Source organism: Nicotiana tabacum, chromosome 7 (assembly GCF_000715075.1).
Source record: "Nicotiana tabacum cultivar K326 chromosome 7, ASM71507v2, whole genome shotgun sequence".
NCBI lineage: Eukaryota > Viridiplantae > Streptophyta > Magnoliopsida > Solanales > Solanaceae > Nicotiana > Nicotiana tabacum.
This window is the reverse complement of record NC_134086.1, coordinates 131,516,307-131,529,430: the sequence shown is the minus strand read 5'-3', so window position 1 is coordinate 131,529,430 and position 13,124 is coordinate 131,516,307. Positions and strand designations below refer to the sequence as shown.

The 13,124-nt window shown below is 31.7% G+C and overlaps 2 protein-coding genes across 2 annotated transcripts; both read right to left on the bottom strand.

Annotated features, from left to right (window-relative positions):
• Positions 1 to 486: 486 nt before the first annotated feature.
• LOC142162300 (uncharacterized) lies at positions 487 to 1,068 on the bottom strand. Its single transcript, XM_075218637.1, has one exon. The coding sequence runs from the start codon at positions 1,066 to 1,068 to the stop codon at positions 487 to 489; it is 582 nt and encodes a 193-aa protein (XP_075074738.1).
• Positions 1,069 to 10,786: 9,718 nt separating this feature from the next.
• LOC107785463 (heavy metal-associated isoprenylated plant protein 35-like) lies at positions 10,787 to 12,832 on the bottom strand. Its single transcript, XM_016606778.2, has 3 exons — positions 12,434 to 12,832; positions 12,243 to 12,318; positions 10,787 to 12,084 (listed from the first exon to the last, which is right to left on the bottom strand). Exons 1-3 carry the CDS (start codon positions 12,485 to 12,487, stop codon positions 11,078 to 11,080), a joined length of 1,137 nt encoding a protein of 378 aa, XP_016462264.1. The 5' UTR covers positions 12,488 to 12,832; the 3' UTR covers positions 10,787 to 11,077.
• Between the last annotated feature and the right edge of the window lie 292 nt (positions 12,833 to 13,124).

Here is a 13,124-nt window from a genome sequence, read left to right as displayed (position 1 = left end):
GTAGTTGTAGGAGCCTGATTTGTATTCATAGTCAAATTCTCCAAATGACCCCTTGCATCATTGTACCCACTGTATGTCTATTGTGTTGGATTGTCTGTAATGACAATATAAGTTGCATTGTTTCCTGCTCCCCCTTTCTTCTTTGGTCTGTCATCAGGTGGATAACCCACTATTTTGTAATAATTTTCTTTGCTATGACTCTTGAGTTTACAGAAATCACACTGAATGATATAGTTTTTCTTAAACCTTTGATTTCCTATGGATCTTAAATACATTACGACATCAAAGTTTCCTGTCATCATTGCAGGGTTGGTTATCCTAAAATTCCTGTAGAGGCTGGTATAGATTTCTGACCTCCATCACTCATTATCATAGCATAAGCTTCATTAACTGTAGGTACATGACTCCTTATTAAAATTTGACGCTAGCCTGGGCATATAAGTCATTAAGCCCCATTAAAAATTGATACAACTTTAATTTTTGAAGTTACACAACAAAATCCTTAGATTTAGGACAATCACAGCCTGGTGTTGGTACCAAGGCTTCAAACTCTTCCCACATATCCTTAAGTTTTGAGAAATATACAGATACAGATGCGGTACCTTGAGACAGAGTTGCAATTTCTTTATGAATATTAAAAGATCTTAAATCATCTACCTTATAAAACCTTTCAGATAAATCTTCCCAGATTACTTGGGTACAAGAAGCATACATGAATCCTCCAAGAAGGTTTTTAGAAACAGAGTTCATAATCCAAGAGAGTACAATTACATTTACTCTTTCCCAGTGATTCCATAAAATTTCTGAAATCAGTTCTTTCTTGTATGTACCATCAATTAATCCTAACTTGTTCCTACCTAGTAAGGCAACTCGCATAGATCGATTCCAGATAGAATAATTTTCAATACCTGTGAGTTGAAATGAGATAATTTGTATACCACTTACATCAGCTGAAGATAAGAACAATGGATGATTATAATCGACTCTAATTGGTTGATTTTCAGTTCCAATTAATGAGTTTCCAACTCCAGAATTCAATTGTTCCCTTGCATGTTGCTGATGAACCATACCTTGACCCTATTGATTCTGCTCGTTTTCCATTGAACATGAATTCACAAGAACTTTATGATAAACTTTCAAGCTCGTAGGCTCTGATACCATGAAATTAATTAAGAATTAATAGGGTATGAATCCTAGAGATGAAGAAGAGTTAATAAGAGATGAATTAGAGATAAGTTAGAGAGAGAAGTAAGCAGTAGGAAATGAAATCATATCTATTGCGTGTGTTAGAAAATCTATTGATTTATATTATATAGGTAGGTAATTAACTAACTAAGAGAATCCAAATTCTCCGTTAATTAACATAGACAGTGAAATGATTATTCTACCCTTCCTATTTTACACTTAAGTTACCCCTTTCTCAACAGTTCCATACGCTCTTTTTTGCTTGAATCACTGTTTTAATTCTTAACTAGTTTATTGAACCAAATATTTGTAAACTATAGGTAGTTTTTTAAAAACATTTTAATATATAAATGCTCCAATTGCAGGGATGCGCTTAACGTAGCTAAGGACAATTTTGAGTAATTTGTTGATAAATCTAATATATATATCCGTTAAGAACATTTTAGTAAAATTTACCAATTATTATACAAAAAATGAAACAATAAACTACTAACACATAATATAATCTGCCAAACGTTGTTCTAACAAAATAATACATTATGAAATGATGAGTAACAACTAGAGGTGTTCATGGTTCGGTTTGGGTCGGTTTTTTCCTAAAAAAAAACAAACTAAGTAAGTCGGTTTTTCATATATTAGAACCAAACCAAATCAATTAAGTCGGTTTTTCTCGATTCGGTTTATGTCGGTTTTTTGATTTTATCGGTTATTTGTCGGTTTTTTTCTTAAATATAAAACATACACTACCAAACACATATTCCGGCGACCACATTTTCAATATAACATTATCAAATCAATTGCTCTTTGAGAAATCTATTATTTACCAAAATATATTGATGATAATTGAATCAAATAGTGATGAATAATTTAAGAATTCAATTAAAAATATGTTATTTTTAACACAAAATGGATTCTTACACTAAACAAAAGAAAACTACCAATCAAACTATATTAAAAGTGCAAACTATTAACATTTACCTTAAATTTTTTGAAACTTTGTATAACAATATACATATATATAGATGTAATAATAAATTTGGAATAGCTACTCCAATAGTCGGTTTGGTTCGATTTTTTTCTGATTAAAACCAAAACCAAACCAAACCAAATTTGATCGTTTTTTAAAATTCAAAACCAAAACCAAACCAAACCAAAAAGTATCGGTTTTTTGCTCGATTTGGTTCGATTTTTCGGATTTTTATGAATACCTCCAGTAATAACCATCCAAAACGCATTAAAATCCACTTTCAGGTTGCACAAAACAAAAATACCAAGAACCTAAAAGGGGTCTGTTTTCTTTTTAAAAAGTTCGGATAAAGAGTAACTTCACTGTATCAAACACACCCCTTAATCTTTTCAATTAGCACCAGCCGAGGCTGCATCTTTGAACCCCTTGTAAACAGCTTTGACAGCATCAGGAGTAGGAAGACTTTGTTGAATAACAGGAACTTTGGTCATGATGTTTTAATTGGGTTCATTTTCTTTTGGAGTCAATTGCTGGACTCCAGACTACTCAGGCCCAATCTGAAGGACTTTACAGTGATGGCCCAACAAGGTTGCATAATTCACGTTGCATATGGCTATATATATGTATATATATATTAATCAGAATGCAAATCTCACAAACTAATCTACTCTTTGGGAGAAATTCCTATCTAAGTATGGACTTTGACACTAGCGTATTTGAGTTGTTTTGGTCTTCTCTTTCTCAGTTCAGTCAATTGAACCGCTAATCAGTGTTTCAAAAGGCGTTTTCAGGGCGAGCCGCACCAAAAATGCCCCGGGGTGATGGTGTGGCGCGAAAGTTTCAAGAGGCGTATGCCCAGCAATTCGGGGCGTACACCCAGGTGTTCGGGCGCATTTTCTTAGTGAGGCGTAAGCCCCAAAGATTTTTTCAAATTAAAACAAAATTGGTTGGATAAGTCCTTCATATAATACCCAAAATCTCAAAATTCAGCTTGGTAATTACTCAAAATTTTAAAAAAAAATTGAAATGCATTAAATTTAAAAGTTAAGACCCTAATTTTTTCCAATTCTTTATCTTGTCCGCTAGTCTGCTAATATCTCCCAAAAGCAACGAATATTTTTTTTTTTTACAAATATAAAGAGAAGTCCATTCTCCTTCATAGCAGCAAGTTCAAAGTTCAAATTGCAGGTTAGTCATCCTTTTTGTTTCTTCACGTAGAAAACTTTATTCTTTTCGACTCAAGTTACTTGAGCTTCTAAGTAGCGTATAATAGATTATTTTGACTAGATTTTTGTGGGGATGAATCACACACACACCCATATATATATATATACACACACACATATAGTTTTCTTTATTTTTTTATGCAATTTTATTATTTTATAAATATATACTGTAATTAATTATATTATTTTATAAAATATTAAAAATTAAATACCTATGGGGCTTACGCCCCGTGCCTCGAAACTTACGCCTCGCTGAGGCATATATAAAACGTCTTGCCTTATGCCCATGCCTTTTAAAACAGTGTCACTAACTTTACTACACCTGCTTAGCATGTTGGGCTTACTCTTTTCTGCTTGCAACGTAGTAGTAGTAATAATAATAATAATAATAATAATAATAATAATAATAATAATAATAATAATAATAATAATAATAATAATAATAATAATAATAATAATAATAATAATAATAATAATAATAATAATAATAATAATAATAACAATAACAATAACAATAACAATAACAATAACAATAACAACAACAAAGCTATAGCCGAGTTATACACTGGGGCGTATCTAGCCCTTAATGTATGGGTTCACGTGAACTCATGCTCCTCTCCCTAAATTATGTATAAAAATATAATATTTTTTCAAAATTATTTAAATATGTTGTGTGCACACATGCTCAAGAACTCATGTGGTACAATAATTATTGGGTGCACAGCTACAAGTGAAGTTATCGATTTAAAACCCACTCCAGACGGTTTTGTTTTCGGCATTTAGTATAGATATATATATGTGAATATCAATAAAATTTCAAAAAGTATAATTTGAACCTTTAATTTTAAAAGTGTAGTGGGTTCAGGGTAAGAGACTAAAGTTAAACCCGTCAAATAAGAATTTTAGATCTACCTCTTTACAATAGTACATCCATCCTCTTGATATTCTAGATCCGCCTCTGGTTATACATGGGTGTTTGTTAGAGAAGAGATAATTTGTTCATCGTTAATTGTGTAACGATTTCAAAAAAAGTTTATATTAATCTTGGACAATCTCACTCGTAGCTTAGATGCTCAAACTTTTTCACAATAATTAATGGAAGGATTACAAATTTGAGAGGTTTAGTAAAACTAACTAAACAGAATAGTTAGTTGACAAGATGCAAAAATTGTATGTACATTACTTTAGATTGTTGGAGAAACGAGATTTTCTACTTAAAGAAAAAGATCGACTTTTAGAAATATATATAATTAATTAGGAGGTTGTCATTCAGTACTTACCTAGACTAGGCAACCGACCTTTTTTCAAAATAAGAAAAAGGATGGAGAACAAACAAGTGCTTGGTCTTAAAATGAGAAGAATGTACCCTTTGATTCTATTACTTTAAATTTCTTTTTCAATTAGAAACTATCAAGCTAAGTTATTTCATATTAGTGAGAGTTTTGAACTTTTTAAGCGTTGGGATCGAAAATAACAAGGCATTCTGTAAAAACTAACAAAGAAAATCTTTGGGACGAAAAATCAGAGGACAAAGAGAATAATACAAAAAAAAAACATAATATACTTTAATATGATTTTGATTAATTGGCCTACACCAATCTACTAATATATATATAAAAGTTAATTAGATACTAAATTCTTCACCTAAACAAGACTCTTTTAATGGTTACATTGTGGATGCTACTATGTTATTTTGTGAAAGAGGGTTCTTCAATTTATAAAGATCCACAATATTTTTTCTACAAGGAATGAATTTGTCAAATATTGAAGAGATTTATACGTTTATTTTTTATGAAAGGTAAAATCAATTTTGACAAATATTTTGTCCTTCCTTCGAATAATAAGTAAAATTAAATATTTCAAGAAAATTAGGGCAAAGCCTAACACTAGGACCATCAAATTAAAGTGAATGATTATAAGATTAGAGGAGCAAAAGATAACTTTCCAAAACATTGAGGACCCCAACAGATCCCATTATTCCAGGGGCTTATCCTTCAATTATATTGATGATGAGTTGCACTGAGATAAAAATTGCATATCATTCCCTTCTTTCCCAATGTTATGATTACCCTCAATATACTATTGAATCACCAAGGATTAGACAACCCAACTTTTATTAAGGGCTAGATAGCAAACTATATGGCTGTGAAGCTTTGAAAGTCAAATCATAAAACAAAAGTTTCATTGATTTTTTAACCTAACAACAACATTATTCGAGCCAGTTTTTGCGTAATTTGACTATTGTATTAAGTATTTGCTACTTCAAAGTAATTTGACTATTGGATTAAGTATTTATTACTAGCACAATATCAGATAACTTTATCATCAAAATTGTATAAGGTAAAACTTTATCGTTAAGTGAACATGGCAGGTGGATGTTCGTCAAGTGAATACGTGGGAGTAAACACAAGTAGGAAATGAGTCTGGCAAAAAAATAACGTTGGATCTAAGTATGTGCCCAGTGTTGGATCTTTAAAGTCTTTATTCACTTTAAAGAGGAGTTTTATTTGGGGATCTTGTATGTCCTAATTTAACAATAAATAGAGAAATTTGTATTCATGGAAGGGGACGAAATATTTGTATGAAAAAAGGCTTACTCTACCCAGTATAATCTCATATTTGTATTCATGGAAGGGGACGGAATATTTGTATGAAAAAAGGCTTACTCTACCCAGTATAATCCCATTTAGTAGGGTCTGGGGAGGGTAGTGTGTACGTAGACATTACCCCTACCCTGGGGTAGAGAGGTTGTTTCCAAATAGAAACCCGGCATCCTTCTCTCCAAGAACTTCTCACCTTGCTCTAGGGGAGACTCGAACTCACAACCTCTTGGTTGGAAGTGGAGGTTGTTTACCATCAGAGCAACTCCTCTTGTTTAGTTCTGTTAACATCATTTTGCTAAATACTTTGTTCGTATTCTTGCTTCCGGAGAAGCTCAATTCAAAGTCAGGCTTGTATTTTTTTCAGATTACTTTATATTCTCATAATTTAATCCATGTATCTATAAATCATATTACAAATTTAATTGTACCGTTTTACGGATAAAAAAATATAAATATATGAATAAATGTTTATTCTCGTTATCAATGATTTTCATCTAACGTGAAAGAAGTGCATCCAAGATTCATTGATTTCCAAGCATGAGTGCGATAGGAGACTCCAAGATGTTATTCATTCTTTTCATGGAAAATATGATGTAGAGCCAATAAAAACTTTCTTGGACACTTCCCTATTCAGTCAAGAAGTGCGCGTCACTTTTGCGGGTCAATATTGTTATCAAGGCTTTAAGGAAAAATTTTACATTTCAAAACCATCGTCTTTATTTTTTCTAAAATATTCTTTTCAGAAATGAAACTACATTTTTTTTATAGGGAAAAATAAAAAACCAAATCAAAGTTACTAAAAAATATACTTCCTAAAAAAATTCCAAAATCCGCAACTTTTCCTCACAATTGTTATTCTTCAAAGGGAGAATTTATGTATTTGAATTAAGTATTGCGGTACATATAGAAATAAAAAAAAAAAAAAAGAACAATGATAAAGTAACATTGTCTTTCTTTCCAAAACCTATCTAAGGATTTTCGCCATAAGAACTCTTTTTTGGTCATTTGGGTATAGGAGTTCTGGATTTTGACTAGTGACTAGCATCTAACTAGAACTAGAACTAGAATCAGATCTCAAGAAATTCTGATACTAACGGAAAGCTCTTAAAATAGGCCGTCAAACGGTTCAATTTGAGTCAAAATGGACATTTTTGGTCACCAAGGTGAGTGGTTGTTAAAAGAAGTGAAGGTTAGAACCAAACAACACAAACTACTTTGGATCACATGGGGAAAGTGGTCTCAAGCATCAAAGTAACTACCACAAAGTTAAAAGTAATCATAACAACAAAGTATTTTTTTTAATTATTATTAAATTTTAACATGTGATAGATTAGTTATGACTTTTAATATATTACTAATTAATATTTATTTAAAAATTATTTAAAATTTACATCATGACTGCATAGATATTAAACTCATGAAAAATAAAAGAGCTCATATGAGTCCAAGAAAGAGCAGTAATATTGACTAGGGGATAAAATTTGGTGTACAACCCTAGCTTAACTTGGTGTAGTTATAGGTTTATACACGGTCAAAAAGGATTCCTATAGTTGTAAGGAAAAAAAAATGGGGAGAGAGAAAGAAGAAAAGAGAATAAAGTGGTTAATGTCATAATTAGATTAAGCAACAAGGACAAAAGACAAAAGAAACCATCAAAACCTCAACTAGTATTTTGTGACTTTTGATGAAAGTTGTCTCTTTCCAAAAACAAGTACCTCTTTCCCTGACCTAATTTTGATCTTCCCTAGTCATCACCACCTTCACTTTACACATCAGATAAAAGGTCTCGTGGATTTGCTAGGCCAAATTGAGAAACTAAATTAATGTGTAATAGTAATTCACTTACTAGTATATCATTTAATTCATGTACATCTATTCTAGTAGCCATCAACATCTTTGCTCGTATTCATTTTTTTTAAAGTAGGGTTGTTCAAATCGAATCGAAAAATTCTATCAAACCAAAAATTTGGTTATATCAAACTGATAAAAAAATCTGATTAGGCTTTGTTTAATTTGGTATTAAATAAAAAAAAATCTAAACCAAAACGATATATGAATATATAATTTTTATATATACTTTTAAAATTATATATATATATAAATATATATATATATATATTTTAAAAAAATGTCTAGAAATATTTATGATCCTCTCATAGATAATCCCCACTTTAAATAATTTTTTTTGGCTCTTTTCACACATATTAAGAAATTCACCTTTTAGCATTAATTAACAATGAAATTCATCATATTAACCTTAGTTTGCTCATTGGAAATATAACAAATTACACCTAAACTCTTTACTCCAAGGGCAGCTTTGGAAAGAAAAAGTTAGTTCCTTCTTAATATCTGAAAAAATTAAATATTTTGGATCACAAAAAAAACGGCCAAAAAATTACTTAAAGTGGATTGGAGGATGTAATATTTAATAAAACTATAAAGTGCATCAATTTATGTTTACTTTAAATAATAGTTGATTCTAACTTGTGTCATCACTATAAAATAAGGTGTTCAAAGCTTAAAAGGGCAGAATTAAGTTCTAAAACATGAGATGACCTTTCGGGTCATCACAGAAGTGATATTTCTATAATTAAAAATTAAATAGAATGTATCATTATTTAGGTATCATGTTGATTTTTATGGTTAATTATTAAATCTGATTAACCTTAAAAGTGTACATCAACGAAAAATTATTGTCAGACAATTAAAAAAAGTCATGTGTTACTAAGAAAATTCTCCCATAAGAATATTTTAATATATCATATGTTTGTCAATTTTTTAATTTTTACTGAACAAATATTTAGTTCTAAAAAATTTAACAAAGTAAGATTGAAATAATATTTATGGAACTAGCCCGACTCATGTGCATTATACACTCCTATGTGTGACCTATATGTTAGGGGGTACGGTTCGAACTGTGGATACAACTACTTGTGCTTTTATTAGGTTAGATTATCTATATCACACCCCTAGATGCGGCCCTTCCCCAAACTTCACGTGAATGCAAGATACTTTATGCACCAGACTGTTCTATTTATTTATCTTCAACATAATTTTTGGAAAAAAGAAATTATGTGTATATTAATAAGTTAATACCGCTTAATAATAATATAAACTAAACATAATGTTGATAAAAGAAGTGATCATAAAAATAATCAGTTGCACATGCTAATAAACTTAGAAGTCGAATTGTAACAACAAAAAATAAAAACTGCTTGAGTTTCATGTTGTAAGATTTTCTCATGTCTTTGTTGAACACAGTCGTGGGAATAATACGAATCACATGTACATATATTCCGGCTCTCATATGAAACGTGCTAAACAGCGAGGAATATAGTGAGACTCACCAATATATAATGGGACAAGATCAGCAAAATCAAATTTGACATCAAACTAATACTTACTTCCTCTACAACATTTAAGTCAAACTTCCTAAATTGATTGCTCCACTTTTTGAAGTAAAAATTATAAAACATGACATTATACAATATTCTGAATATTTAAGCAAATGTACTTGAAAAATTTATTGTAAAAGAAAATGTTGTTTACTTCTGTAATTAACATAAGTAGAAAAGAATATAGGGAAAACTACCAATTATATTTATTTATAAGTACCTCATTACAAAAAATGGCATATTCATAAAATATTACTATTAGCCAAATATTAGTAATATTAGCCAATTAACTATTTGTAAAAAAAAAATGTCAAATTTTTGCTTTCTTTTGAATGACTATTATTAGAATAGATTGGGTACATCTTAAGGAGCTTAAATCTCAGTTTTGGGATGATTTGGTGAAGTTTTGAAGTGACTTGAATTGAAAATTCGAAGTAAAAACTGAACATGGAAAAAAATGATAAATGTATCACATATGTATCATATTTGTATCAATTATGTATCACATGTATATCTATGTATATCTGTGTGAGATACCTGTGTGAGATACCTGCGTGAATACATGTGTCGCAAAATAATTTTTTGAACTCGATTTAATTACAAATTTTGATACAAAACCAATCCAAATCACCTCCAATCTTCCTCAAATTTTGTATATTGACTTATCTATATGTTTTAAATGAATTTCAGCGATACCCATTGAAAAAGTTCATTTTTTGCTTAAATTTTTGGATTTTTTTTTTTTTTGGAATTTCATCACCTTATTTGCTACCTCATCTATGAAATTTCCTTTCCGTCTTGCATCTAATATTGTTAATTACGCTTAAAAATATGAAAGGTGATTTTTGCATGTGATTCTTTGAGAGAAAGACTTTATTTTATTTAGTTTTTCAATTTTTATATATACTTGGTTAGTTTTGGTAAATCTATGACTAATGGCTAGATGTTGGTACTTATTTAAGACATTTGTATAAGTTTTCCAAGAATATATTGTTTGCATCTCTGATTACTAGAAAGTTAAAATAGGAAAAGAGTAACTCTACTTTCCTAGGCATTATAGTTTCGGGAAAAACTTAATTCACATTTCACACTAATATTTACGCCAAATCACATTGATATATCATAATTAAATGATAGGTTTAGGCAAGAGTATATACACTAATTAATTATGGCTAGCAACAAAAGTGTTTATGGCTAGCGATAGCCTATAAAAAACAATTTTTTGTATTTATTTGTTTATTAAAAACATCATTTTCCCCCTTAGACTTCATGAGTTAATAAAAACATCAAATTTTCACATTTGTTCTTTGGTGATTTATTTTGAATACTTACTTAATCATAAGTTATTCACCAACGCAACACAAATTGCAAATCTATTTTACACAGAATTAGAGAAAAAAAGAGATGAATGAGGCAAAAGGGCCAAAGTACAACTAAGCATTACAAGGCTAAAAACGAAAATGTCTACTAAATAAAGCTAAAACATTCAACAAGAAGCAACAACCCACTTAAAGATTAAAGCTCCCAACGCCTAACACCTGGCATTTTCTAAATTTCACCCTAATTCTCTCCGTTTTTATATTTATCTACATACATAAAACCCCAAAATTAAACCCTCTTATACTTGTACTTATACAAGCAGTATAAGCCGTATATAGTCCAAAATCCTACGTATAATAATGCCTGGATTTTGTAATTTCATCACATAACAGAGCACCCATTTGGATTTTCATCACTAAACATTTCAAATGAATCCAACGGCTGGCGTGGATACGAGTCCAGATCTGACGGTGGAGGTTCCGTGACAGGACCAGAATACGTATACGCATACGAAGTTGGAGGTGCCGGAGCATAATACGATGCCGTATAAGTACTCGTAGGTTGCGCTGTATTGTAGCTAACGACGTATGCTGGTGGTGGGGCGTAGTACTGTGGGCCCTGCTGCGGGTAATAATGATAACCTGGATGACGTGGAGGGCTACCATTTGTCGGAACAAAAGCTTGCGGGCCCATATCATGATGTTCGAATTCTGCACCTGCCGGAGCAACACTTGATTGCGTCCCCTCCGTGGTGTTACTGTTTTGCCCTTTCTTTTTCTTCTTTTTACCAGTACTGCCACTTGCTTCAACACCTGGGCCACCACCGCTTTTTTCGCCACTAACAGAAGCATTATCACTATCAGCACCTTTTTTCTCCGCCGCCACCGGAATATGTTCACCGACGGAGGCGGTTTCTGGTTTTTTCCCCTTAGATTTAGACTCCTTTACTGCTTCGTCGCTGTTCCCTTTCTCACCGCCAGCTTCACTACCCTGAGCCCCCGCCTGTCCGTCACCTGAGCCGGTGCCGGCTTCATCCTCCGGTTTAACTGAACCAGAGCTGGGTTTCTCACTTTTTGTGGGTACTTCACCGCTGGCAGCTTGAATTTTTCCAGAAGCTTCTTTTGGTACTACAACTTTAACTTTTGGTTTCACCTCTTTGTTGATACTAGTATCCGGTTGACTAGTTGTAGCTTCTTTGCTTTGTTGGTCAATTGGTTTCTCTTTGTTCTTGTTTTTAAGAGGCTTTTTCTCCTTGTGATCAGACTGTTGTGGCAATAATTCGGCGTGCTTACCGGACTTTTGTAGCCTCCTGAGTAAAGATTCGGCTTCTACGTTACCAGTGACTGTTGCTCTTTGTTGCTTGAGATCAATATCAATGGCATACACTCCTGAAAAAGGAAAGACAAAATAAAGTTTTAAGACTGGAGAACTGAAAATATTTAAATCTCTAACCAAATACAGAAATTTGAAAAGACAATTTTTTAAACATAAAAAGATTAACAAGAGCATGTTATGAAGAGAAATGAAGAAAAGGAAATATAAATACCAGGGACTTGTTGGAGAATTTTCTTGACTTTCCTTTTGCAGCCTTCGCAGTGAATGGAAACTTTCAAGACCCAAGTCTGTAGAAATAATACGCATGAAGATGTTAGAATACCATGATAAAGGGAGGTGCTTTAATTTGAGAAAAAATTAAAAAAAAATGGAATTATTTAGTACTCCATTAACAAGACAAACCTTGTAGTTCATGAGCTGCTCTGGGGGGTCTTCTGATACGTCTTGTGCTGCCATTACTAAACTATATAAGCCAAGGAGAAGAAGAAGAAGAAGAAGAGGAGGAAAAGATTTGTGTGATCAAGAGAAAGTGTTAAGGGAGAGATTGGCTTTTAAGAGAGAAAGAAAAAGGGGAAAGTGAGGGAGAGTGGCAAGGGAGTACATAGAGGGAGGCGCGAAGCTATCTATAGGGAAAGCTCGGTTCTTTACACGGAGGGTAATTTATACTGCGAATTCGGAAATTTTCGGTTTCTTAACCAACGGACAAATTGAATGAAAATAGAGTAAGTTACTAATAAATCTTTCTTGAATCATTTTGTTTTCTTTTTGACAAATATCTTTAGATTGATTACCTTGCTTGGTTCGAAAATTGGAAAGTAAATGGAATAATGAGACAACAAGAATCTATTTGAGAAAATGGTAAAAAAAAAAAATTAGATTTTTTTTGAAAACCGTATTTTGGGAGTAACTTTTTTGTTTTTCAGCTAATGTAATTTAAATTATTAAGATAACTTTACCATTGATTTTTTCAAAATTTTGCATGAGCAAACACCATTGCCACGTGTCTGTTTGGTGATAAAATTTTCCAGTGTTTGGGAAAATTTTCAAAGTTTGCTAAAATTAATTTGCAAGAATTTGAATTATCCCGTTGCAG

What these genes read in the sequence shown, in the direction of transcription:
- LOC142162300 (XM_075218637.1), bottom strand. Translation starts at nt 1,068, where the DNA reads ATGGTTCATCAGCAACATGCAAGGGAACAATTGAATTCTGGAGTTGGA.
- LOC107785463 (XM_016606778.2), bottom strand. Translation starts at nt 12,487, where the DNA reads ATGGCAGCACAAGACGTATCAGAAGACCCCCCAGAGCAGCTCATGAAC. An exon ending in AGCAGCTCATGAACTACAAG is followed by an intron (nt 12,319 to 12,433) that starts GTTTGTCTTGTT and finishes TTATTTCTACAG; the next exon opens with ACTTGGGTCTTGAAAGTTTC. An exon ending in AATTCTCCAACAAGTCCCTG is followed by an intron (nt 12,085 to 12,242) that starts GTATTTATATTT and finishes TTCCTTTTTCAG; the next exon opens with GAGTGTATGCCATTGATATT.